Source organism: Calonectris borealis, chromosome 2, assembly GCF_964195595.1.
Source record: "Calonectris borealis chromosome 2, bCalBor7.hap1.2, whole genome shotgun sequence".
In the NCBI taxonomy this organism is placed as follows: Eukaryota; Metazoa; Chordata; class Aves; order Procellariiformes; family Procellariidae; genus Calonectris; species Calonectris borealis.
This window is the reverse complement of record NC_134313.1, coordinates 83,061,704-83,089,041: the sequence shown is the minus strand read 5'-3', so window position 1 is coordinate 83,089,041 and position 27,338 is coordinate 83,061,704. Positions and strand designations below refer to the sequence as shown.

Below are 27,338 nucleotides of genomic sequence, written 5' to 3'. Positions count from 1 at the left end.
ATTTTTAAGAGCAGGTGGAAAAATCCTGTTAGGGATTGTTTAGGAATTGTTGGGCCGAAGCATGGAGTTTCTGCAGGCCTTCTGCAGCCCTGCGTATGCACGTTTCCATAAAAGACTAGCAGGAGTCTCCCTGGTCCAGAGTTCAAATTACATCAAAAGGAGCAGGAGAGAAACACATTCCAAGTTGAAATACCGACCTCAAGCCTGGGCATTGGGTTTCTTACAAACTTCTGTAAAGAATTTCAGGTTTTCTACTCCTAGTATTTCATGGGAAGCTTTCACCTTCCCATGAACATGTTGACATAGATTCTGGATGAACAAAAGCTGCTGATGTCTCCAGTGCCAGGTCGTGCATATTCAGTCTATTCTTCATGTGTATTTAATCTTAGATAGCTTTCCATACTTTTGTGTATGCATTGTAACCATTTTCTATAGTGTTATTACCACCCTAACTTCTTTCCTCTATCAGAAGTTAAGGAGAAAGAGATTTCTTTGGGGACAGATTTGTTTATGAACACATTTGGAATTTGATTTTTACATAAATGATCAGTATGTCTAACAAAGTGTCAGCAAGATCTTGGTTTTCACTATCTTGTTCTGAGAGTAAGCAGTACTGGAAAGCTGATCACAAGGAGATCACTGAAGAGAGCAGCCCGCACTGTGTTATCCAATTAGGAGAAAGCTGTACTATGTGCACCTGTAGCATCCAGGTGTATTAAATTTCATTGCCCTTTTGTCATGCAGTTGCAAGAGCAGCATTTGAAGCTTTTAATTCTGCTGCCTCCCCCATAACGCCAGGTGTGAGGGCTGCATAAATACATGCTTTTGGGAGTTGCTGAAAATGAGATGTTAAAGGTCAGATTCTTTTGCTATCTCTTGAATACTAGTGCTGCACCTGATACAAGTTTTCAGCTTTTAGCGCAGTAACAAGGTGTGACTTTTCAGGTCTCTCTCCCTAAAAAATAAAATAAAAACATAAGAGAAGGACTAGGCCAGTGCTGGGGGATTCGTGAGAAGTGCAGGGAAGCTGCCCGCCCTACAAGCAGCACCGGGACGCGGGGCCCCCAACACCCGCAGTAACTCCGGGAGCACCCGCACACGTCCCCGGGGCAGGCGGCGGGGCGGCGCTGGGCCCTTGTGCCCCGGGGGCTCCCCGCAGGCCGCGCCGGGGCTCCGATGGCCGGCTGCGGCAGGGCCGGGCGCCCCCGCGGGCCTGCGCAGCCCCGGGGGATTTGGCGTCGCTGCGGGTTTGGCGTCCGTTTCGCTCGGCAGGGAAGGAGCCGGCGGTGCCGGTTCCTCTCCGGCGGCAGCCACCGCAGTTTCCCAGCCCCGAGCGGCAGCGCGGAGTCACTGGAAGCCGGCACTGACGATGGGCTGGAAGGGGAAGTTAAGAAACCATCAACCCAGCGGCGGGGTCGGCAGGGGGCGGCGGCGGCCCCTCGCCATAGCAACGGCATCGGCGGCGGGCGATGGAGGCAGCGGCGGGGCAGCGGCAGGGCTCGGCCGCCTGTCCCGCGGCCCGGCCCGGCGCCAGGCCGCAGCCCCCCGCCGGGTTGGGTCGCCGCCGCGACGGGCCGCGACGGCCCCTGGCCCCGCCGGAGAGCGGCAAGGACACGCAGGTGCGGCGGGGGCGGGCGGGGGCAGGGCTGCGGGGCCGGCCCGGCTGGCTGCCGCAACAAACACGCCCGCAAATCAAGCGAGAAAGGGAGCGCGGCCGTGGCCGAGCTGTCCCGGGGCAGGGCGCACCGCCGCCCGCTCCCCCCGGAGCCTCCCAGCGGTTCGGCCCGGCCAGGAGCCTGGGAGAGGGGGCTGGGATGTCTGGGGTAGGAATCCGTGTCTAGGGGAGGTCGTGCGGGCGGAATGAGCTTCCCGGCGTTTGGAGCCTGCGTGGAAAACGAAGTTTCAGAGCGGCTCTTCTTCGGCAGCTTCTTTTCCCGGGAGACTTTTGCGGGAGAAGGCGTCCCGCACGGGCTGCCCGAGGGGGGGCACCGATGTGCTCCTTCTGTGCGGCAGAGCGGCCGCCGGCCGCCCCTCTGTTTTTCTGAGATGTCCGATACGTTGGTAAGAGGGGGTAACTGGGGGTAATTTCCCCTGTTGCCTGCCCTGAGCAGGTGTTTTTGTCTGTGATGAAATTCACGAACTTTTGTTGTTTCTAAACACAATACGTGGTGTTGTATTTTTAAGAGGGCAGCTGTTTCTAATGTTGATTACTTGTCTTGTGGCAAGACTTCAGGTATGAAAACACTTCAGGTTTCTTCTTTCAGTAACAGCGGCGGAGGATGCGCTTGAGACCTGCCGTGAAAGAGGAGGGGTAGTGTGACGGGCACTGACAAATGCTACCCTGCAAGTCTGTTGCTTTCAGCTCTATTCTGATAATTATTTTATTATTAGTTTTGTTGAGTTGAAACACACAATGAATTATACAACGCTTTTTCAAGTGTTAACATTTAATGAAACTATTTTTTTGTAAACTATTTGTTTTCCCTTTGTTTTGCTTGAGTCCTCAATGTATGTAAAAGCAAGAAAGTTTGCAGTATGGTCTTTCACTATTAATGGAAGCTAACTTGATTACTTTTTCCTGCAATGAGTGTGTGGTTAATAAATCCCAGGAATGGTTGGATTCTGTTAGATCTCCGTAATCTTAAATCCAAATGCACCTCACTCGTAACTTCTGCAGTAGTTTCTAGGACACATTCCAAAACCATTCGGGCTGATATTTCTGTACAATTACAAATATAACAAGTTATTGTGCCTGTCTCCTGTGAGAGTAACTTGTTTACTGGGAGGCCTGTCCTACTTAAAACTTTAAAGTCAAGAGAATCAGCCTAATGCTGTGGTAATATCATCTAGAATACCCTAAACTTTCATAAAAAGACGTTATTGGGTTTACAAGAGATTAATTAAGAAAATTAATTAGTTGATATGTGGAGCTAAGGAAAAAAATGAAGCCACTATCTTTTTATTAACGTTCATTTAAATTTTGATCATAGCATTATTTAGTTGAGAATTTGACTGCTGCTTTTTCCTTTTGCTTTCATGGATATGTGGCTATGAGATTAAATAGTCGGAACTTTTTGAAGTTATAGTTTGATCATTTAACACCTTCATGGGCAGGAAACTCTTGTTCTTGTGCAACTTGGAAATTAAGTCCATATTAGTAAGTATGTGTATCTTGTTTTGTCTCTCTTCTAGAAAAGTGACTTGATGATGTAACTTCTCAATGACCAAAAATATTCTCCTACATTTTAGCAGCCTATATTTTGCAGTGAATGGGGTGGAGGAAGGTAGAGATGAAGGAGGATTCCTTCCACATATAAGCAATTCACAGTTTAACCACTGAGGACAAGAAAGCAGCTGTGTTACTCCTTTTGTGCAGGGTGACCTGCCTTAATGGGAGTTTTTATTAAACAGACCAACGTAATCTTTATTAACCTTTTCAATTCTACTAACCCAGCAAGTAATTCCTAAGAAAAGTCCTGCATTCAGCAACGTACATCAAAATGAACAGGGGCAGAAAGCTGCGTAATTTGTGTCTCTCTGAGGAAGCATGCAAAGATGCAAGGAGAGATGGTTTAAAGTATGGAAACTGGAAAGAAAAAGTGGATGAAAAGGTGGAACCTCTTCTTTAATGTGTGATGAAGAGAGAGAAATTTGCTGACTTCTGTGCTTGTGGTTTTTTGGAGCCATGATTGGATGTCTTTGATCAGATTTAAAAGTATCTGCTTGCTAATTGGTGGCAGATAAACCACTGGATATAACCACAGTTACTGAATATCAAAGCATGCAGCGAATTGCATGGAGCAGCTGTTACTGTAGTATAAGATGGCTGAAGTAATCTTAACAATGGATAATGATCGCTAACATGCTGGAAGACAGGAAAAGCTGCTTTTTGTTTTCATCACCAGTAGGATATTACAAGAAGTTAAAAGAATATGCGGCAATGGAAAGAGAAACCAGTGCAGTAGCATGAGAACTATGGGTAGATTTCTTTAATTTTCTAACAGGCATTTCTAATGAAAAGAAAACAAAAGCCAAGTATGCTGTCTTGTTTGGAATATGGTGACAGTTGAGCAATATATCGATATGGATCATATTGGCTAAATACATTTGGACAAAGCAGGACATCAAATGTTTAGAAGGGAAAGAAGGATTTTTCTTAGTCACAATCAGGCTGTGACTGGCTAAAAGAATGTCAGAGATCCCCACTGTTTTCGGGTTTCAGTAGCCAAATAATATATCTGGAAATGCTTAATAGGCACAGGACACATTTCCATAGAACTGTGACTGGTGATGAAGGAGTATGTCATCATTACAATTAATATTCAAAAGATTTACAGGTAGGGAGGACGTCTGTTGCTTAATCTAGACCAGACAATGTGTCATACTCCAAACATTTACACCAAGAATGATAACATTTCGTGATAAATAACAATCACATACCATAGAAGTAGAAAGAGGTTTAATAAGGCCGGCAGCTACAGGGCATCCTGCATCCTCCACCCTCAATACGCGGGGGAGAGGCGGCCAGCCGAGGAAGCAGCAATTGCACGGCTCCAGTCGCTCAGCAGCAGTCCAGCTCTCTGACCTGTGCGTTTGCCCAGGCGGGAGCAGCGGTGCTGTTTCCAGCAAGGTTTCATTTATCGCCAAGGAGTAAGGTCCTCTCTGACACAGTTGGAAGGTACGCCACGTAGGCATAGGCTGCCGGCATACACCCCTGAGAGCCCAGAACAACTTACAACTCTGCATTATTAGCTCTTTTATGGAGTTGAATGGTTTTGGCGTTTGTTTATATAATACTGAAATTTGAAATCGATACTCACTGTAATGCCAAATGTAAAGGGAAACGTCTGGTTCTCGGCAAATACAGTTCTGTTTCTGTTCTTAGGTTTCTGAGTAGAGGTTTGAAATACCTGAAGGGGGTTGGAGTGAGGACCTAGGTTTGAACAGCGGGGCAGGGACAGCACTGTGTGCGTTCTGGCTCCGTTCAGTGGGACTGCAGATGCCGAAAGGCTGCAGCTGGTCCAGCTTAATCGCACAACAAAAATGGGCACGATAACATCAACAGTTCTGGGAAATAAAAGCATGGCTCGCATACTGTTGTGTTTCTGGGATACCCAGTGGATTGTAGGGTATTATGAGTAGTGGATTAAAAGGGAACAAAAAGGCTAAATGCAGAGAATGGCACTTGGCATCGCTTACGTCTTCTAGGGTAAAGAACGGCAGGCCGAGTTACAGAAGAGTTCTTGGGGGCTCTTTCAGGACAAAAAACCCCTCTCTTCATTTCCTCAATATTTTGAGTACAGATTTGCCCTCGAGTATTTACTCCATTTGTACTCAAATCAGTTGTCCGTTGGAGCTGCCTTTCCTGCTTGGCTGAAGAAACAGAAGGGAGGTGCCCTCTGTGAAGATGTCGGAGCTGTTCAGGACTCCTAGAAAAGCTGAAGACCTCGCTAAAGTATCTTGATGAAAAATAATATATCAGTACGTAGTATAAAGAATATTAGAAACTTCAGGTTCCTGAAACAATAAATCCTTCATGATATTGAATGTTGAGTTGTGTCTTCTAATCTGTATACTGCAACAGTTTTTCTCTCGCGGTTCCCGTGCCGTTGTTCTTGTGCCTTGCACCCATGAACCCGATAGAGTTGTTATGGCAGATTGAAAAATGGTCTAAATTGCAATTTTTAGAGTAACTTAAGTGATTTTACTTTTATTAGTAGAACACAGGAGAAGCTGGTATTTTATGACTGAAATATGTGACTTGAGCCTCTGCATGTTGGATAATAGTTTATAAAAAAAAATACTGAGTTTTTCCATAGCACAGATGAACACAGCAACTTTAAAGAACCATCAGATTTTTAGTACAGGAAAAAAAGTGCTTTATTTAGCAGATAACAGTGGGTGGAGTATGCAAGCTACAACTGTTAAGGGATTATGAGAGCATAACTTGAATGTGCGATCAGGTGCCAGAAGCTGGAAGGAGCAGGATGTAGTTTCTATTTCATCACCACTTGGTACCTAAAAATTTATATACCAAAACCATTTTAAACCTCCAGCATGGGGAAAATAACATAAATTCTGCCTTTTTGGAAGTTAATTTGGCACATTTTAAGACAGGAAAATGGAAAATGTGGAAATCGGGATTTCTCATGTCTATTTCTGAAGATCACTAGTTTGAAAAGGAAATAAAACTCACCTTGTTCCTGCTCTGAATTGTTTTCTGCTTTCAAAGTTTTTGACCCCTTCAAGAAAAATGCTTATTATGTGTGGTGAATTGTTTTTATTAATATAAATTAGGTTAAGAAGCACAGAACTCCTCTGTATTAAATCATTGCATTTACTCTTGTTTTAATTTTCTATAAATTTTTAGAGTGTTGCAAAAAGGATGTACAAGCAAGAAGTTCATATCCATGAGGATTTATTAGCAGGATTTATAGCTGATGGCATACATTGACGCTAGTGGTGAAAGATTTTTTTTTTTTTTTGGGGGGGGAGGGGGAATCAACAACAACAGAAGGGTGGGGAGGAGAAGGGGAGGGAGAGAGTGGGCTCTTCCCAGTGTGGCCAGGTAGAGCAGTGATGGGTCCCAGCTGAGCACCCTCTAGGGTTGGCCTGTCTCTGCCTCCAGTGCAGCATGTGGCGATGATAAAGATGAGGCTGATGATGGCACTCTGCCCTGGCTTTCCTTGGGACCTGTTCAAACTGCCTATAGGTTGTTACTGCTAATTGGAGTATGCTAATCAAATGCAAATGTTGCACCTTGGTTGTTAAATCTCTGTGCACGTACATTATCTGGTAATGTTTATCAAGCATCTCTATGACTATTTTCTACTTTGGTATGCATTATGTTTGGTTTTCTCTAATGTAAACTAAAATCTTCAAAGACAAAAGGCAAAGAAAGGAGAAAGTGAGGAAGGGTGACCCTTACGCCAGCGGGAGTGGCTTCCCCAGAGAAGCACCGTAACAGCACCGTTGGGGTTTGCAGGTGTAAGGCCCACGGCAGTAACCGCACAAGAGCAGCAAAGGAAAAAAATCCTGCTCCAGAGGCTCTGGAAAACACCCCCTGGCAGTTTGGGCGCAAGGTTACAAAGCTGCAAGCAGTAGGCCTTTAGCATCAGTGAGGTGAAAGCACCTACAGGCACCATGCAGCAAGATGTTTTTAGATTTGTTGAAATTTAAAAGCTGAAGTTTAAATCTACTGAAATACATCAAGAGATTGTTACAGCCTCAAGAAAAAAGGTGAGCTTCGCTTTACATGTGGCGGGGTCATTGTATCTCCCTCCCGGATGATACCGACTGGCCTCTGGGCAATTATTTAACTGCGGTGGAGAGGGAATTCCTGCTGAAAGCTGAGAAGCTGGGGTTTCATGAGTGTTGGTTGCAGGCAATGCAGTTACGTCAGGGAAAAGCTTTTGGAATCTTATTTTGTTTTCTCAGGAGTGCTATTACAAGAGTATTCAATTAAGAGAGTCCTTTTAAAGTTTGAGGAAAATGTGAATAATGGGGGTTGGGTGTTAATTTCCCCCCGCCCCGGCCCTAAATTGCTGCGTAGCAGTCACAGGATCATACTCGGAAGAAGGCACTGGAGGTGCTAAGTGAAAGAGGAATCTTGATACAATGGTATGTTAGGGAACAGCCTCCAAAGGTGCGGTAAAAGTAGTAATCTAAATCTTCGGTTAATCAATAAATAAATAAACCTCCAAAGGCTTAGAGCAAGAAGTGCCTTGTTAGAAGATGACTGGTTTCAGAAAGAACTAGAGACAAATATTTTGCCAAGCAGAGAGGGGAAAAAAACAAGTTACACTGCAGAAAAGAAATACGAATCTATGGCCTGTGATTATTGCCTTTTTATTTCTTCAGAGAAAAGGTATGAAAGCAGACATGTTATGTTGGCTCATTGGTAAGTGTTATGTTTTTTGTGCCATAGCTACTGCTACTAAAACTTGCCAAGATGGTGTTTTTTGTTATTAGTCAAGGAACTACGTAGCTTAAATATACTTAGTTGTTGAAGTTCTGTTTCATTGAATTTTTATCAAACTTAAATTGTATGGAAATGGATAGGTAAAAGTTGCATTAAATAGAATTCTTGTTTGGTGGTAAATAACTCCAAAAGTATAAAATGAAAAATGACTAAGGCTTTCTTAAAGTCTACTTGGAAGTAAATGTTAATTAAGAAAGTCATAACCTTATTAAATAAAAAAACCACTTCCCCCCATCACTCTCTACATTTTGAAATGTATGTCTTGAACGAGTTAATTCCCTTTAATTGAAACAAGGAAGACATTTTACTTGCAATGTTTTCAAACTAAAGACTTCTTATATGAGCTAGTAATACAGCTGAACAAATAGCTCTTTCTGAGTTACTGTGGAAGAAGTGCCATGAAACTTCTATTTTTAGCTAGTGCATATAGCTCTTTTCAAAGATGGACTGATAGGCCCATCTCAAATTAAGATTAGTAGGAATGATCCACAGGGCAGCTGGAGGTTTAAATAGCTTCCAAGGGACTGGAAAGAAAACACCAAGCTCAGCATAGCTACTGAACTGTTTTAATGAATGTGTTGCTTATAATGAAGTGATAGAGTACAATGGAAATACCTTTTTCTTGAAATCTGTAATGGTATAGATCTGTTGTGCACAGGTTATTTGCATCCTGATTGCTATATGGTCCAAGTTTAAGGTTTACGGTTGGACTCGACGATCTTAAAGATCTTTTTGAACCTAAATGATTCTGTAACTTACCCAATGTGAGTACAGCATGTCTTAGCTGCGTAGCTAGCATCTGTATCTGCAGCATAAGATGTGATTTTCTTGTGACCCATAGGTCGGATGAGCTACTCTTGTGAGCTCAGTGCAGCTGTGAGTGGAGTTTTAAAAAGCTTTAGAGCAATTTAGTTCAGCTGTGTCTGAACGACTGTAATAGCTGTTGATTGCAGTACAAAAGTACTGCTAAACGTGTAGTGAAAAAGCCTGAATTCAGCACAAGTAATCAAAACCTTCAAAATGTTAATATTACTTATTAAAAGGGACATAAAAATTCTATCACTGGAACTATTTTACTTGCTTCTGTGTGGATCCAGCTATGCTTCTTGTGCTGGCAACTAAGCTTAAGATAGATTTGGGTCATGGAGCAACTGGCAGGGCCTGAATCAAATGGTCTTGTCTGATTGCCATTGATAGCCAGACAAAAATGTGAGTTTTTAATTGACAAACCTTTCTGTTGGTTATTCCATGGAAAACAAATTCTCCACATAGACACTTTGTTATTAATACTAAGCTACCAAGAAACATCCCAGGTTAGTATAATCAAGCTTTTATTTATTGATTTACTTATTATCTCACGTGGTTTGCATATTAGCAAAAAATCAGGTGTGAATCTTATGCTGCTGAATCCCCTTCCAGGTAAAGTAAATAAAGAGTAGTAGAACACAACATATGAACCACTACATCACTGTCTTCACTTAAGAGGGTAACAAAGCAGCTTGTAGAAAGCAGTTAATACCTGTAAAAGTGTATACTACCTCAAGAAGAGATAAATGACACAAATAGTCAGTCTGCCCAGCTTGCCACGCTGATCTGGCAAATTTATGTCGATTATGTCTTGATAGGCTGCATTGGTAGAGGAAGCTATCATCTTCCCAAATTTAAAGGCAACAATCCGGAAGTTAAGTATATTTATTATGGGTATATTGCTAATCTGTACAAATACATCTTTTGATCTTTATAGTGATGACTTCAGCAAAAAAGTTGCGTTTTTCACAAATTTGTATTTCCTCATCTAATTTGCCTAAAATGGAAATGTTGTAATTTTAGAAACTTGTCTCTTGGAATCTTCTGTATCTGTTAGACCTGGTGTCTTCTTAGGCTTAATGAAAGAGAGAAGTTTTAAGTAGTGATCCAATGGTAAGTCTTGGAGATCCTTCTCAGATGATGACTCTCATTCCATAATTCAGCATGCTCAAGAGATACAAAAGGTGGCTGATGTTGTTTAGACTGTAAGATGTTTAAAAAGTTGTGAGGCAGAGATATGGTCCAAACCAAAGCTGTAACAGTTCTTCAGCTCTTGGCTGTAAAGATGACGCGCTGTTTCTCTGGACAGCTCTGGTAGCCCTTGGAAACAGAAACGCAAAAGCAACGTTTCTGTAAGACACGATTGTTCAGGTTGGCATGGCCACAGCCTATTGGAGAGTCCGTAACTTCTAAACATGAAGCAGACGGAATGGAAACACTGCTTGGCTTAGCACTGCATGCTACACAGATAACTAGCTATTCTTTACAATAAAAATCATAGTTATTTATGCGCTTTTCTTGAAGATAAATGCTTCATTTGCTGTACTGAAATTCTGCAGATGGCAGAAAGGAAGTGTTTCATGGCTTTCTAGAAAATATACAGCAACATCATCTATTAGCATTGAATTGTTGACACCACGTGGCATAAGACAAAGCAATCTTTGGAAATACAGTACTACAACTTCTGCTGTTGTGCTAATTAAGAAGTTGAAGTTTTAGTTCTAGGATGGATAAGGATGTACTTACAAACTTTATGATGATATACTAACTTGTCTGCAGGATAACGCGCATGTCATAGAGTGAGATGGTCAATTCTTACCGAGAAACGGTGATAAACAGTGCATCTAAGGGAGGTTCCTGCAGAAAGAAAGTATGCTTAGACAGTATTTAGGAATAGAGACATATATTTCAGGTGCTGTATAATGTAGCAATCATTCTGATATGATAATTCTCAACATAAATTTTGCCATCATGGACCAATTTGTATAGTACTTACCGCTGTATAGATTACAGGTTCATGCAGTGTTCATTTTTTCTTCTTATTGCTGAACTCTTATCACAGTAGTCGAAATAAACCTCATTTTCATCCCTTCCTTGAGCAGGAGTCCTCAAGGACTGTAAAGTAGTTGCATACCTCTAAAGGTTGATGTAAAGATTAAGGTAACTGTACTGAGACCACTTGATGAACACAATAATTCAGTTTTGGGTTTCAACACTGTCATTCCTGCTTAGACAATTTGGATAGGCATAACACCACATATTAATCCTACATCCATACTTGTGAACATGGAACAAATAGGATGTTTACAACCAATTAAAAATAATATTTTCTTAAATTCCTCCTGACTCAGAAATATTTGCCTTGACTTTTGGAGGCTTTGCTGTCTTAATAGCGAAATTACATTTTCAATATAAAAATGAATGGATATCTGTAATACAGAACAGGTAGTCTGATGAGAGGTGATATAATCACACTTAATGCTAGTGCTTTTGTACCGAGCTAAGTGGACAGATTGCTCCTTGCTCCATCAAGAGAGATAATCAAGCTGCAGGAAAGTATCAGTGAAAGGTCTATATCTAATGCAAACGGCCAAAGTCTGGGGACTAGAGTATCAGGTAAAAACACTCAAGATGCTATAAAATGTGCATGTGAATATGCAGCCTTTTTACAGCTAGCTAATTACCAGAGATCAGCTTGTTAAAAGTAATCTTCTGATGGTTTTGAAATCAAATGTATGCATGTATCTTTTCTTCATCTAGATGGGAGAAGCCTTGCAGAACAATTAAGACAGGAAACACATAGAATCATAGAATAGTTTGGGTTGTAAGGCACCTTTAAAGGTCATCTAGTCCAATCCCCCTGCCGTGGGCAGGGTCATCTTCAACTAGATCAGGTTGCTCAGAGCCCCGTCCAACCTGGCCTTGAATGTTTCCAGGGATGGGGCATCTACCACCTCTCTGGGCAACCTGTTCCAGTGTTTCACCACCCTCTTTGTAAAAAATTTCTTCCTTGTACCTAGTCTAAATCTACCCTCTTTTAGTGTAAAACGATTCCCCCTTGTCCTGTTGCAACAGGCCCTGCTAAAATGTTTGTTGCCATCTTTCTTATAAGCCCCCTTTAAGTACTGAAAGGCCGCAATAAGGTCTCCCTGAAGCCTTCTCTTCTCCAGGCTGAATAACCCCAACTCTCTCAGCCTTTCTTCATAGGAGAGGTGTTCCACTCCCCTGATCGTTTTCATGGCCCTCGTCTGAACCCGCTCCAACAGGTCCATGTCTTTTCTGTGCTGAGGGCTCCAGAGCTGGATGCAGGTGGGGTCTCACCAGAGCAGAGTAGAGGGGCAGAATCACCTCCCTCGACCTGCTGGTCACGCTGCTTTTGATGCAGCCCAGGATATAGTTGGCCTTCTGGGCTGCGAGCGCACATTGTCAGCTCATGTCCGGCTTTTCATCCACCAGTACCCCCAAGTCCTTCTCAGCAGGGTTGCTCTTAATCCCTTCCTCCCCCAGCCTGTATTGATCCTGGGGGTCGCCCCGACCCAGGTGCAGGACCTTGCACTTGGCCTTGTTGAACCTCATGAGGTTCACACGGGCCCACTTCTCGAGCTTGTCCAGGTCCCTCTGGATGGCATGCTGTCTCTCAGGCATGTCAACCGCACCACTCAGCTTGTTGTCGCCTGCAAACTTGCTGAGGGTGCACTTGATCCCACTGTCTATGTCATTGATGAAGATATTAAACAGTATCGGTCCCAGTATGGACCCCTGCACTGGACGTCACTTGTCACTGATCTCCATCTGGACATTGAGCTGTTGACCACTACTATCCAACCAATTCCTCACCCACCGGAAGTCCACCTATCAAATCCGTATCTCTCCAGTTTAGAGAGAAGGATGTTGTAGGCAACTGTGTCAAAGGCCTTACAGAGGTCCAAAGAGATGACATCTGTAGTTCTTCCCATGTCCACTGATGTAGTCACTCCATCATGGAAGGCCGCTAGGCTGGTCAGGCAGGACTTGCCCTTGGTGAAGCCATGCTGGCTGTCTCGAATCACCTCCCTGTCCTCCATGTGCCTTAGCATAGCTTCCAGGAGCATCTGCTCCATGATGTTCCCAGGCACAGAGGTGAGACTGACTGGCCTGTAGTCCCCTGGGTGTTCCTTTTTTCCTTTTTTAAAAATGGGGGTTATGTTTCCCCTTTTCCAGTCAGTGGAAACTTCATCAGACTGCCATGACTTCTCAAATATGATGGATAGTGGCTTAGCAACTTCATCCGCCAGTTCCCTCAGGACCTGCAGATGCATCTCATCAGGCCCCATGGACGTGTGCACCTTCAGGTTCCTTAGATGGTCTCGAACCTGATCTTCTCCTAAATCCCCCACCTTCCCAATATTGTCTGTTCCAGGACTTGTGTCCTCTGTTGTGATTGCTGACAAGCTTCTTGCATCGCTATTTCTTTGAGAAGTTTCTCTCTCAGTTATTTCTGCCCTGTTGCAGAATTCTGATTTAGCAGCTTCTAGTAGCTGTGTAGATAGCAAACAGTAAGGCAGAACCAGGTACTTTGTTGTTTCAGGAATGATACTTCTTTTTTTTTTTTTTAATCTGGAGATGGTTACTAGTAAGATATCAGTGTGACCCACTGAGGCAGTAAAATAACATGACTTGGAATCCTGAGCGGATTGAGCAGGTTAGTTAGTTGCAGCTCTGGAAAGGTAGGTCAGAGCACAAGCCTAATTTGTTATAAAACCTCATATTTGATGGCTGACATGCTTTCAGTGTTGCTGTTTGGATCTGGTGTTCCGGTAGTGCTAGTTACCCAGCTGTGTAGGCATGGTTGCTTGTACTAAAAATACACATGATGTTAGGCCTTTTGTAAAACTGGCAAGTGAATCCGTTTCTTAGGGGTCAAAAGGAATGTCAACTGTATTTTTACTATGAAGTATACATAGTGATCTAGAGGCATGGTTAACTTGCTCAGTGTGAATTCAGGGCAGTGGGAAAACCCTTGAAGTTTGTGGTAGAATACCTGCAGTGCAGCATTTTAGTAGGCAGGTGGCTTGGATTTCTTGCATGGAACTGCAAGAGTTGGGATTTTTTTATCTTGGACAGGGGACTTAACTGCAGTTTGATGAAACTCCAAAATAACGTATAGGCAACTGGAAAGGAAGTTAAGCTGTATTCTAATTTAGGTCTCACAGGGGTGTGACAGTTTTCAAGTCAGTTTATGTTTTGACTAATATTTCTCTACTAATATGTAGAGATACATGGCCATAGGAGGCTCAGTTGTTTTGTTGTAAAGGAAGTGGGAATAATATAAAGCAAAGCAAGATTTTACATGTAACTGGAGCTGAAGAGCAGCTTAAACTTCATGGCCACCCTGAGTAAGCTTTGGGTTAATATGCAATCTGACCTGGGAGGTATGTCAAAAACAGTATGGAAAGAAAAAAGACATTTAGCCTGCCCTGCTGACTGCTGAGACAATGGTTCTAAGCTGGACTGTGCATTTGCCTAAAAAAAACACCACCAGTGAAATCTCTTAAGAACTGGTCCTTGAACTTTTGAGGTATAAATTAGCACCAATTAATGAAAAAATACGGAGTTGGATGATAAAAACACTCTACCTTAGCTTCCTGGTGGGGCTTGCAGGGAAGAAAAACAACTTTATTTCTAAGGTTAAATGAGCAAAAAGTTAATTAGTCCATGAACTGTTATTACAGCGATGCTTTGTTTGCCATGCAACAGCTTGAAAAGAGAATCTTTTAATTGTTTAATGCTAGACAACAGCTACTGAATAGCATCATTTGCACTTTCATTGCAGATGGTATCATAGCGTTGTCTCTGTATAGGAACCTGTGAGCCACATTGCCGTAGGAATGGCTGGCATGTATGTGTGTATACATATATATGTATCAAATGTCTGTTAGAGATTTTTCTAACTATAACCAAAGACCTGCTGAATCCCTGCTTTTTTTGACATAGACTGCCAAGAACTTTTGCAGTGACAGAGAAAAATGGGGGCAAACTACTGGGTGCTATAAGAAAGAAAAAGTAGGTACCACTGCATTTGTATTTGAAATGTAATCTATGGTAGTTTGAAAAGTCCTAAAGACTGAATTGTTAATTGGTAAACATTGCTTCCAAGGGAAGTAATCCTCAAGAACTCTTCTAAAAAGAGAAGTCCAAGTCTTGGATCCTCTTCCATAAGAAACCTTGGATTTGGCTGCCTGTTTTACGCTGGAGGCCTGTATTTCTGCTTCAGAAATGTGGGTATGAGGAAGAAAAGGGATGGAAGTACATTCTCATGAAATGCTAACCAACTAGCGAACCTGTATGTGATACACGGATCCAACTATGCAAATCTGAAGAATAGGTGCAAAATCTGGGGTGGGTTCCAGACCTCTGTTGAATGTATGCTTAACTGCTACTCGCAAAGAAGAGAAATCCAGACAAGCTAGGGAGGCTGTAGAGCTTCAGGGTAAAGTTTTGCATTGAGACTGATCCTGTGTCATGCTTTACTGAAACCAGAGAGGATGGTCTGCATCTGGCGCTTTCCTTGTCCCGGGCCTAGTAGTTGTGTGATGATGGAGTAAACATGTTCAGTGCGCCAGATAAGAAGATGAAGAAAAATCTTGCCTTTTTTGCTAGTTATTATTTAAAAAGTGAGCAGTTGTCTGGACAGTTTGGGGCCTGGTTTTCAGTTCATGTGATGTCATGTATCTGTAATTGAGCCTTTCCCCAGGATGATTGCCAATTTCTATATGTTAGCCAGTTTTTTGCAAAGGTAGAAATAGACTTCATGGTAGTAATGATCAGCTCAGAGACCATAATTTTATACGTGAAATCAGGATTAGGGTTGTTCTTTTTCCATTTGCCTGCACTGAATTTTCATCTGCCACTCTAACGCATAGTTGCTTAATCTTGGAAGAGTCTGTAATTCTTTGTGGTCATTCTTATTACCTTGAATAACTTAGTTTTGTCTGCAGACTTTGTCACACTCACAGCTTTTCCCTTTTCCACCTGACTATGTGCAGATGCCTGGAGAGCTCCACTGTTGACCAGTTGCTGTAAGAGCCAACTATTCATTTTATTCCTATCCTCTCCTTCCCAACATTTAATCAAGTTCTTTATCTCTGAAGGGTTATTTCCCTTATGCTTCTCCTAAAAGCATTTGAGAATGGATCTTTTTGAAAGCTTTTTGCAAATCCAGGTCATGTAGATCGATTTTCTTTACACTAATGCTTAATAATCCCTTTGGTGAACCTCAGCAGTTCATGGTGAGTGTTTTTCCCTTTCACAAAAGTCTTGTTGACTTTTCCTTGGGAAATTAAATTATTTGAGCTGCCCCTTAATTCTGTTCTTTATTATAATGCCTGTTATTTTACCTAGTCGGGCTTCCTCATCAGTTGTTTTTCGTTCAGCTAGCCCTGAAAGTGTGCATTTTATAAGCCAGTGACCATTCCTCTGATACTGATGCAGAGTACATGTCACATTAAGCAGTTTTGCTCTTTTGTCTTTGAGTTCCTTTAGAATTTTTGGGTGACTACCCATCTGATGCTTTACTTACCATTGATTTTAAAAAAAAAATTGTCAGTGTATAAACTCGTCTTCTGAGCCTTAATGTGTTGTTATTTAAGTGGGAGGTTCCTATGAAGGAAACATTGAACTCTTCTGCAGCAAAAATGTATACAAATTTAGTAATCTTGTATTGCATTCTTGCAATATTATGATTTCTTTTTTAAGACATTCTGAGAAGTTTCTTTCTTCTGTGATGCACTGTGAAAGGGACCTCATTATCAGCACTTAGTATCTCTTATTAGCTGTTATTCAGACTGTTTCACCTTGCCTTATTGCATCTGTGTCTAAGCTGTTGGGGTTTAATTCATCTGGATTTTTTCCATATCATTGTTATTCCAGCTTTTTGGAGGATGCCTTCTTCCTTTTACTCTACTGTTTAGCTATGTGTATGGTTTTTTTCAAGTCTTTTTTGGTAGAAGCTGTGCAGTTGCTCTGCATTTCCATTATGGTGTTCTTAAATAGTCTGCACGTTGTCTGCAAGGATTCTATTCTTTTGACTGCTTCTTTTTACCTTCTTATTTTTAGTCATTCCTCATTTTGAAGAAGCATTTGACTACATGGCTTTTTTTTTTTAAACTTCTGTTAGTGCTGTGAGGTTGTTGAATTTTGTATTTTGTTCTCTCTAACACGAACATTTTGAACCTGGTATTGTGCCCTTTTAGGGACCGAGGTTGGAGTCACTTGCCCTCTTGTATGGTTTTTTGGTTTGTTTTTTTTTTTTTAATGATAAACTTTCTACGACTATTAATAATGTCTAAAAAATTTAGTATCAGCATCACAATCTGAGATGGTGCTTCCCTAGTATACATGGAGACAGCTGAAGTTTCTTGCAGATATCATTCCCTGCCATGGGGGTCCCTCTCATCACTGTCGGCATGTCACAGTCAATACTTCCATCCTAATCAGGCAGTCAGTAATATCATATGCTATGTCTATCTTGTTTATGACTGAAATTTCATTCCATTGGACTCTAATTGACTTCCTAAGTGGTTTGAACACTGAGCTCTTTTACAGCGGTGTAGGCTTTTCCGTGTTTCCTGTAAATACCTTGATGTACGGCACAAGGTACCAATGATACCTTCCTTATGCTGAGTTTCTAGTGCTATTGTTATAGCAATGTCTTTGTTCAAAGATAGCATCCCAGTTCCCCCAACTTTATTTCTAGGACTTCTCCTGCTTAGGTAGAAGCAGCATGCACTTGTTTTGGTTTTATGTTTCCTTCTACCCTGTTCAAAGGGACCGTATCTGTTCCAGCCTTTTGCTATGGTTTGCAGTGTGGCAGGTGAGCAGCCTCTGCTCTATCCCATGTTAGGGCTCCCTGTGCTTCATACAAGTGGATATGTGTGTTGAGACCACATGAGCTTTAGGGCCTGAAAGCTTTTCCTCAGGCTAGGTTTAAAAACACCCCTCTGATCTTTTTTAAGTGTCAAAGCTACAAAGTTTACCTAACTTGTTTCTTCCAAAACCATTCCCATCATTTCAGGAGTGTCCCCAGCTTCCAGTGAATCTGGACCTTGTTTCCCTCCTGGTCTTCGATTGCACGTCGAGAATTTATCACACTCTTTAGTCTGCATTGCTGGGGATATTGGGAACATTTGAGCAGTGTTGGGGATGCTTGAAGAACCTGAGGTAGTGTATTTTTGCCTTTGGTCCTTACTCCAACCGAATCTAATGGGCACAATGTCCACATAATTGGTACTGGAAAAGGGTGGAGAAGGTGTGAGATTCTGTAGTTCCTTAAAATGGAAAATGTATTACTTGCATGGTTACTTGAACTGAAATTGTCTGTCCTCAAAATAATGTCTCTTCATTTGGCAAGACCCACACCTCCTGTCTGTTTTGGTAAACAGAAGGCTAATTGTGTCTCTCTCTACATAATATATTCAGTGTTTTATCTCTAAATTTTATTTTCTTAGCAGTGGATCAAATAGGCAAGCAGAGCCTGGAGAATAAATGTCTTGCCTAAAGCAGAACAGGGAATGACACTAGAACTTCCAATATGGTAGGTTAATTCTTTAAGCAGTACTATCTTTCACCATAAAAGGCTTGTTGGGCAGCAAGACGACATTATTATAGGTTAAAATCTTAGTCGTATCTGTTACCTCATCAAACAAGTAAGATGAAGAGAAGTTGTATTTTTCAGCTATGATCGCCTTTTTTTTGTTTGTTTGTTTACTTGTTTGAGCTGAAGTAAGACATTAGGTGGCTGACAAACTGTACACTCATTAGCTGTTTAAGACAAAAAGCATTTTTTGGAATGACAAGCAACCCAAATGCCTATTAGTGCAGGAAATCACTAAATATGCTGAAGTTTAGGTTTTCTCAGTAAAGCAGTTAAAAATTCTTGCCTTAATTAAAGGTATTAAAGCCTCAATGTTATTTGACTTTGAAAGCAGTTCAAGGTAAGAAAGTCCACGCTTAGCTTTGGTTGTTACCATTGCAGTTGTATGAGAGAGAATGCAGCAGATTAGGATATGCTTTTCTTTAAGTTCCTCCACTTCTGTTCCGTGTAGATTTTCATCTGTGATTTGTAAGTGATCATCTCCATAAAGGACAATTTCAATTGCCAAATTTTATATAGACTGTATTTTGTGGTCTTAGAAAAACAACGCAGAAGTAATGTACACTTTCAGCTTTTAACCACTAGATGGTAGCTAAATACTATCTGTCATTACCCGTGGTAAAAGAAACCTCGTTGCTGAAGCTGTGCAGTATAACGCTATCAAAAAAGTCTTTTGACATTGTGAAATGAACTTTCATAATTCCTAAACTAATATGATAACTGAATATTTTCATCAAAAAAGTTTTTCTCTAATGCAGTTGATTGTGCGCTTCATGGTTTTACTGACCTGCATAGTGGTGATTTACCCAAACCTGACTTAATGTTTTGTAGGGTGCTGAACATAGTCCAGGCTATCCAGAGATACATGACAGACTAAAATTATTCTGAGAATGCCGAGTTATAATACAAGATTGCATATCTTCCTTAATATATATATTACATTATTAAAAATAATTCAGCTTCACCATGGATCTTACACTCCTGAGGCATCTAGGGAGGAAATGTATTCTTCAAATCACAGATCTGATTGTGGATCACCAATAAAATAAAGGGTAAAAGAGCAGGGTTGTTTTTTTTTAAAGTTGATTAAAAACTGCAAGAAAACTTTTTTTTTTGCAAATGATAAAAATGTTTTTGTAAATGTTACATCTGGTACTGTGATAAAACAAGGAGTCCCTGCCTCTGCAAGAACTGTTCTGCTCAAAAATCTTTAAAACGAACCTGGTTTATTGGGCCCGCTTACATAGCCATGATACACTATTCAAACTAATACTCTTGCAGATGTTAAGCAAATTCCTAAAGCAATATTTCTGAGGCAGTTTTGGCAGTTATCAGTTATACCAGACTTGAGGCTGAGCATTGTTTTTGTGGCTTGTAAGGCAAAGAAGCGGTACAGGTGATAAGATTTTTGCATATGGTTGCAGACCAAAAGGTTGCTTCTTAGCCTTCTGAGTTGTTGGTTGTATTAGTGGTGTGCTAAATTGGCTCTGCTGGAAGTCTGGCTTTTGACACGAGGACAATAGTGACCTGACGATGGCAGTTAAGTACTGTCTCAACCACTTCATTATTTTCAGTTTTCCTTTTTAACACATAATGAGGTGGAAGATCACAGGAAGTTGCTTTCCATAAAGGTCAAAAATCTTTCCAGGACTCTCACCAAGATCAGCGTATTATCTAGTACTGTAAATGCAGTCTACTTAAAAGGTTCTGAGTGAGAGCTGACTTAGGATATATTACAGCTGCAAAGAGGTTTTCTTGTAAGTTAATGAGTTGTGATTATTTGATAGTAACACATATATGGGTCCACTCCATGGGTTAGATTATTCCCTGTCATGATTGCCAGTCATTTTAATTTTGCCAGCCTTTTCATTAATGTAAAAATGAAGCATTCCAAGTTACTTAAACGACTGAGATTCCTGGAGTTTACAAATTTCTTTTTGCGGATGATAAATGAGCTGACAGAGATCTGGGCTTGCCACTCGCAAACAATAAAGAACTAGTTGAAGATGTGGAGGTCAAGGGACGCCTTGCCTGCAGTGATGAGGTTGTGGAGCTTAAAACCCTGAGAGAAGGGAGCAAGACAATCAGTAGGGTCACAACCTTAGACCTTAGGACAGCAGTTTTTTGACTTCTTCAGGGATCTGGTTGGCATGATCCCATGAAGGACTGCCCTAGAAGGAAACAGGACCGAGGAAAACTGGTTGATCTGCAATAACATCTTCCTTGGAATGCAAGGACAGGTCATTCAATGTATAGAAGGAAGAGCAGGCCTTGCAGAGTGTATGGAAAGGATTACCTGTGGTAGCCAAAAATAGCCTTAGGGAGTGCTTAAGCCACTTGAACATATGGAAGTCCATGGGAGCAGATAGGATGCACCTGAACGTGCTGAGGGAGGAGACCAATGTCATTTTGAGGCCTCTTTTATCTTTGAAAGGCCATGATGATCTGGGGAGGTTCCTGATGACTGGAAAAAGACAAATATCATACCCATCTTCAGAAAGGAGAAAAGGGGAGATCCAGGGAACTACAAACCAGTCAGTTGCACCTCAGTTCATGGTAAGATTGTGGGGCAAACTGTTCTGGAAGCCATTTTATGGCACATGAAGGACCAATAAGATGACTGTGAACAGCCAGCATAGATTTACCAATGTCAAATCCTGCATGACCAACCTGATTGCCTTCTATGATGAGATGGCTGGCTATGTGGTCAAGAGGAAAGCAGCAGTGGTGGTGTTCTCTGTCTTGACTTTAGCAAGGTGTCCCATAATATCCTTAGAGACAAACTGACGATACATGGCTGAATAATTGATAATTTGGGTGGCTGGATAAGGGGGCTCCAAGTGGTACCAAGTCCAGCTGCTGGCCAGTTGCTAGTGGTGTCCCTCAGGAATTGATACTGAGGCTAATACTCTTTAGTGTCTTTAAAAATGACCTGAATGATGGGACAAAGTGCTATCTCTGCAAGTCTGTTGATGATAACAAACTGGGGGGAGAGGGCGATATGTGGAGGGCAGGGCTGCTATTCAGACAGACCTGGACAGGCTTGAGAAGTGGCCTGACAGGAACATAAAATAAATTAAATGAAAACAAATGCTAAGTCCTACAGTAAAATGAATAACCTCGTATGACAGTACAGGCCAGTGGCCAGCTTGCTAGATAGCAGGTTTACAGAGAAGGACTGAAGGGTTCTGTTCCACACCAAGTTGAACATGAGCCAGTAATGCACCTTGCAGCAAGGAATGCTGAGCACATGCAGGGCTGAAATAGCCAGCAGGTTGACAGAGCAAGTTCGGTAGTGGGTCACCAAGACGGTCAGGAGGCCAAAGCGCATGACGTATGAGAAGATACTTAGAGAACTGTGTTTGTTGAGGTCTAGGAAGAAAAGGCTAAGGGAAGATCTTATTGTAGCCTACAATTGTCTAATGGGAGGGGAGAGAGAAGACAGAGCTGGACTTTTCATGAAAGTGCATGGTAATAAGAGCCAATATACACAAGCTGGAACATAGGAGATTCAGGTTAGATAGATGGGAGCAATCTTTATGTTGGGTGGTCAAACATTGTTATAGGGCTCAAAGAGGTTGTGGAATCTCCATCCTTTGAGATATTCAGAACTCAACTGCATACATCTCTGAGCAACCTCCTCTAATTGGTCTTGTTTTGAGCAGAAGACTACCTGACTTCCAGAGATCTCTTTAAACCTACATGATTTTGTGGTTCTGTGAGTTAGTTGCTATGACCTTACATCATTTTATGAAAAAGCTCCGTGATTCTTAGGTGTTCTTTGAGAGATTTATTCAAGGTTGGTTTGTTGTGGGTTTTTTTTTTTCTTTCTTTCTTTTTTGAAAACAGCTTCTTTTGATGCATTGTAAAATCAAGCCCATTGGGCTGAGTTTTTACGTTAGAAATCACATACATCCTGCAAAGAAGAAAATAATTCTTCAGTGTTCTGAAATATATCCAGGAATTAGCTCAATAGGTAATATTTAACAGCATGTTTAATTTTAAGAGACAAGGTTGTGAAGGGTCCAGGGAAAGCTACAAATGTTTACTTTTACACTAAATGCAAATTATTTCAGTCTTTCTCTTTCAAACATGTATACATAATCAGATTTGACAATAGTAGATGGGGAAAATTGTACAGAAAAAAACAGATAATGTGGGGAAAATGGTTTTTACTCATGCGATTTTTATCAACACTAAGGTTGTCAAGTGATTTTAGACATGATTCACTCATTGATATGAGTGGAAGCAGAAATATTTAGGGGCATTCTAAGCCTAAAACAGCTGTAAAAATTTCTTGTTTTTCTTGTTCCTAATATTGGATCATTAGTTTGTTTTTCTTGGCATTTTCAAGAGGACATCAGATTAGATTCTGTCACTTAAATGGAAAAAATTAAGGCTATTTTAAGAAGAAAAAACTTAACATTCCTTGCTGAAGAAAAATTGCTGTATTAAACAATCATTGCACAACTGAAAAATAACTGAGGCTGAATGTGCTTGTATAATAAATATGAATAGAAAACTCGGTAATTTAGTAGTCTGTAGGTAAAAGCTATTTGAAACCTGCTTGACTGTTGTTGCTATATATTTAAACAATCATCTGTGACAAGGAAACAAAGACGTCTGTTGACATGAGGATTACTTAAGAAGGCTAAACACAAATCAGATAAGCAGTTATAAAATTGACTTTTGCAAATGGTTATGTTGCCCTTGAGCATGATGAATTGTATCGAGTGGTGTTTGTATATAAACAGTATTACCTTAACAACACTGTAGTTGGTAGCAGTAATTTTCAACTCCTAATCTATAGGCAGTAAATTCTGATGGTTAGAGACCTCTAGTTTCTAAAGTAGCCCAATTTAGTTTTCAAGTAATTTAAATGCACATTAGAACTGAATTTTAAAAAAGACACAGAGCTAAGGATAATTGTTGCTGGCTTTTTAGGTCCTTACTGTATTTTCTAGGTTTTTTTTTGGTGTTCCTACGCATAAGGAATGAAACAAACATGAACAAAAGGTTGGGGGGAGAGTTCAAAATGGTGAATCAAGAAGCTTGCTCCATGGTTTAAGGCTTATTGCTGAAAAACAGTAGTTGATGCTTATATCTAATAGTACAATGTTTAGAGCTGGAAGAAAGCAACTTTGGAAGCAGAGCATTGGCAGAATTATAAAGGTAAGGAAAATGAACTTTGGACTAGGTCCAGACTAGTAACCGTATAGTTTGAATAACGGTGTAAATTGAGGGGAGAGTGGGGGGAAGAAAAATGTGTGTTTTAAAATGGTGTAAGTGGATGTTGCTGGTTTCACAAAATGTTCCAATTACACGAAAATGGATAAGCTGTGCCTTTTAAAGCAAAACATAGTATTTGGGATAGGTATTTGTCATAAGAGGTAGGGTTTTTTGTGTAACTGGTCTTGTAAGTTAATTGGTAGGGTATCAATACAGGTTTAGTTGCACGATTTGTTTTGAAAGGTAAATTTGCACTGGGAGATATTTATGCATTTGGCTACTGGTACTTGTATCTTGTCCAGATTGTTGCAGTGGTCTGGTAATGGTATAATTTCACAAATGTTATACCGGTACAATAAAGAGCTTGATGCTAGATTTGACAACAAAACAGGGGTGGGCTCTGCCACCAAGGGAAATTGAAGTTTAACTTCACTCTTCCCATACTTGTAAAATGGCAACAGAATTTTGAAGGCACTACATAGTGTTGAGAAACAATAATAAAATATAGAAGTCCTTAAGACTCTTAGACTAATTTTAAAAGCTGGTTATTTGAACAAACTCTTCCTGAATTAATGCAATATTATAACAAATGTGGGAAAGCTCTGATGGATGTTTGAGATTTAAGTGTCAGTTAAAGGGACTGCCCTAATTCTGTAGGGTGTGTGTTTTTTGGAAAGGAGTGAATAAAAAGGTGTTCAAAGTCTGTTGAAAACTCGGGATGCTTGGAAAGTGTAAAATGGTTTGCAGTTTACTTTTACAGGGAAATCCAGGAGCAATGCTTATGCAAATAAAACATCTGAGCAAGTTAAAGGAGAAACAGAGGAATGCCATGCTGGTTAAATAAGTTTTGGATAAGACAATAAATTAACAATAGGACACACTTACTTTTTGATCCTTTTACTATTGAACTTCCCAGTAAAGTTCAAGTGTAATGTCATCCATAAGACTTTGATCTGAGCGTGTCTAAATTCAGTAATGCACAGTATTCTGACAACCAAATGCATCATTTGCTGGATAAACTGTGTTCAGGAACAAGTTTTAACTTGTGCAGTTATGACTTGCATACTAAATAACACTCACCCTAACTCTATTTAGAGTATCTGCAGACACATCAGCAACTGCACTCTGTAATGGAGAAGTTGGCAGTAGTCAATATTTGGTTTTTGAGGCTGTTGTTTCAAAGGAAGGACCCCTGGCATCTCTGACTTCTGATCTTTCAGTACCTTCTGCTTAAATATATATACTTATATACTCTTGTGGTAGTTAGAAAACTTTTTTTTTTTTTAAATTTTAACTTAATCCCCATTTGTTGCTTCAGATTGATGGTGTGATGGTTGTGGGTTTAGCGTATGTTAAAATGGATTTAGGAATCTCCCCTTTATTCTGCTTCAGGAGCAGATGTCTACTGAAATTATTTTCCTGTGCTAAATTTTTGGTATTTAGGTATTAGGAATTTTAAGGTTTTATGTAACATAAACCAAATTACTTGTTATAACTAGACGAATCATCAAAGAGGACTTTTTGGTTAATTAGTTTAGCTTTGGACTTGCATCTGTTGTAGGACTGTGTCATATGGCCTTTCTTACCTTCATAACTAACTAAGAGGGGGAAAAGAAACCCAAAGCCAAAGGTGGCTGTGCTGTGGTTCTTTAAATGAAGAACCAAGGTAAAGCTGTACCATGTAAAAACTTGGGACAATCCTTCCAGGTATCTAAGTGAGAAAGCATTTATCTCTTGTAAATACCGTTCCATCTGGATCCTCCTGCATCATGGGATATTGTGAAGAGGCTTTGTTGTATGACCTTGATCAGAATTGCTGCTGATACTTTTCAGGGTTTGCATGTAAGTGTTACTGCACGTACCAGCAATTCCTCGCTTACCTACATAAATGATAGCTTATGTGTTTTAGCAATCCTTCCATCTTCAAATCTTACTCTTTAAGTGTTCTATTAAATGATGTTCATTTGAATTACATAAACCTGCCTGTTTTTTGGTAATTTTTTGTACCGATGCTGTTTAGGGATATGTACTTCTGTGGTGAATTCTGTAGTGAATCCTGTAGGACGTAAAATACACAAAAACTCCTAGGCCATGACCACATTGCTAGTTTGAAGCAAGATGTGGGGGTAGTTAAAGTTAGCATCTTAAAGTCCAAAGACTGAATTTTGAGAACAGGTTAGTGAATTCCTTCACTGAAGTTCTGGTTGATACAAAAGGATTGAGGGCCTGAAATGCACCCCTATGCAAAAATCGGGAAGGAAACAAATCTGGAATCAATATCTACTTGTTCGTCCATGAGCCTTTTGGTTATTTATGTCTGGCCCTTAAAGATCGGGGTTGGGGGAAGGGAAGAATGAGAGGTAGAAAGCTCAACATTTTCTTGCAATTCATTCTCTGAGATTCCTAATCCTAAGTAAAGATTATCTTAAAAATTTATTCTTTAAGTAGTATGCAAAGGGAAAGTGATATTTTGATGCGTCTAGTTTCTGAGTGTTTTTAAATATTTAAATTAATGACTTGCTATTGAAAGCACTGAAGTTAGGTTTCTCCTACTTTTTTGGGCACAACCTAATCCTAAAAGTGAGGCAGAAATGTCTTCTAATGCCTGCAACAACTGAGAAGTGAGAGTTTGTGATTGGGGAACACTTCATTTGGGGAGGAGAAGTAGTTCTTAGAAATGGCAGATCATCAAAATATGGAAGCATGACAGGCAGGGTGTGTTCTTGAATTGCATTGTAGCTACTATCAGGAAAAACATGCATGCAACTTGCATTAATTAGAGAGATATCCACCAGGACAATGCAAATGCCTTCTCGAAGTGACACGTGATAAATGCAAGTGAATGTCTTAATCTTCATAAAACTATAGCTTTACTATCTAGTTAATAATTCCCTGTTTTCTCTAGGTACAGTTCATTAAAAGAATTTAAGTTAACTAGACTTTTAAAGTTTTGTGACATATTAATGAATGCTCTTGTTATTGGACGTAGACATCAAATATTGCCTAATGCTATGTGAACAGCTATACACAATAGCTAGTATATTTGTTATAGGGCTTGAAAGACTGCAATTAAAGGATTGGAAAGCATTAAAAGAACTAAAACAAATATCAGGGCATGACTACCCAGTTTGAGAAGAAGGTGCTCATGATTTCAGCCTACACAAACAGCAACTTGTAGAAGAAATGGAGGCTATGAACATATCAAGGGCCATCTGTATAGGTGGAGTTGGGAACTGATAACCAATGTAAGATGAATACCTTGTGTAGCAATGTAGCTGGTATTCTGTGCTGGAAACACAGCAGAGTATAAAAGTAGTCTCTCTCTAGTTTAAGTAAAACAAAAAGAGCTTTTTGCTGGATTAAATAGCAGCTAACTAATTGGCAGAGTATTGTTTGTATTTTTCTATGTTAAAGATGCATTATCAGTTGTGCTCAAGTTACTCGAACAACAGTTTTTTAGGATTCTAGTGTTATCATCTAATGTGAAGCTGATTCAGCACAAAATCATTGCTTTTTGTATGTCTAACTAGGGGCAAAATTTCTACCCTAATTTGAGAACATGTAGGAAAGGCCAATCCTGTGACGACATTTCACTTTTGGGAAAGTGGAGACCACGTTAGGGAATGGCAGAGGTAAAACAGCATAAAATACATGGAGAAATTAATCTGCTACTGCATTCTTCAGGCATAT

The 27,338-nt window shown here is 40.5% G+C and overlaps 1 protein-coding gene across 1 annotated transcript in view; it reads left to right on the top strand.

Annotated features, from left to right (window-relative positions):
• Window positions 1-1,467: 1,467 nt before the first annotated feature.
• Window positions 1,468-27,338, top strand: part of DNAH5 (dynein axonemal heavy chain 5) — a 160,875-nt gene continuing 135,004 nt past the window's right edge. The window contains exon 1 of the mRNA XM_075142467.1: window positions 1,468-1,619. Within this exon, the coding sequence (XP_074998568.1) occupies window positions 1,470-1,619 (150 nt within the window). The 5' untranslated portion in view covers window positions 1,468-1,469. The remainder of the gene's footprint in view (window positions 1,620-27,338) is intronic.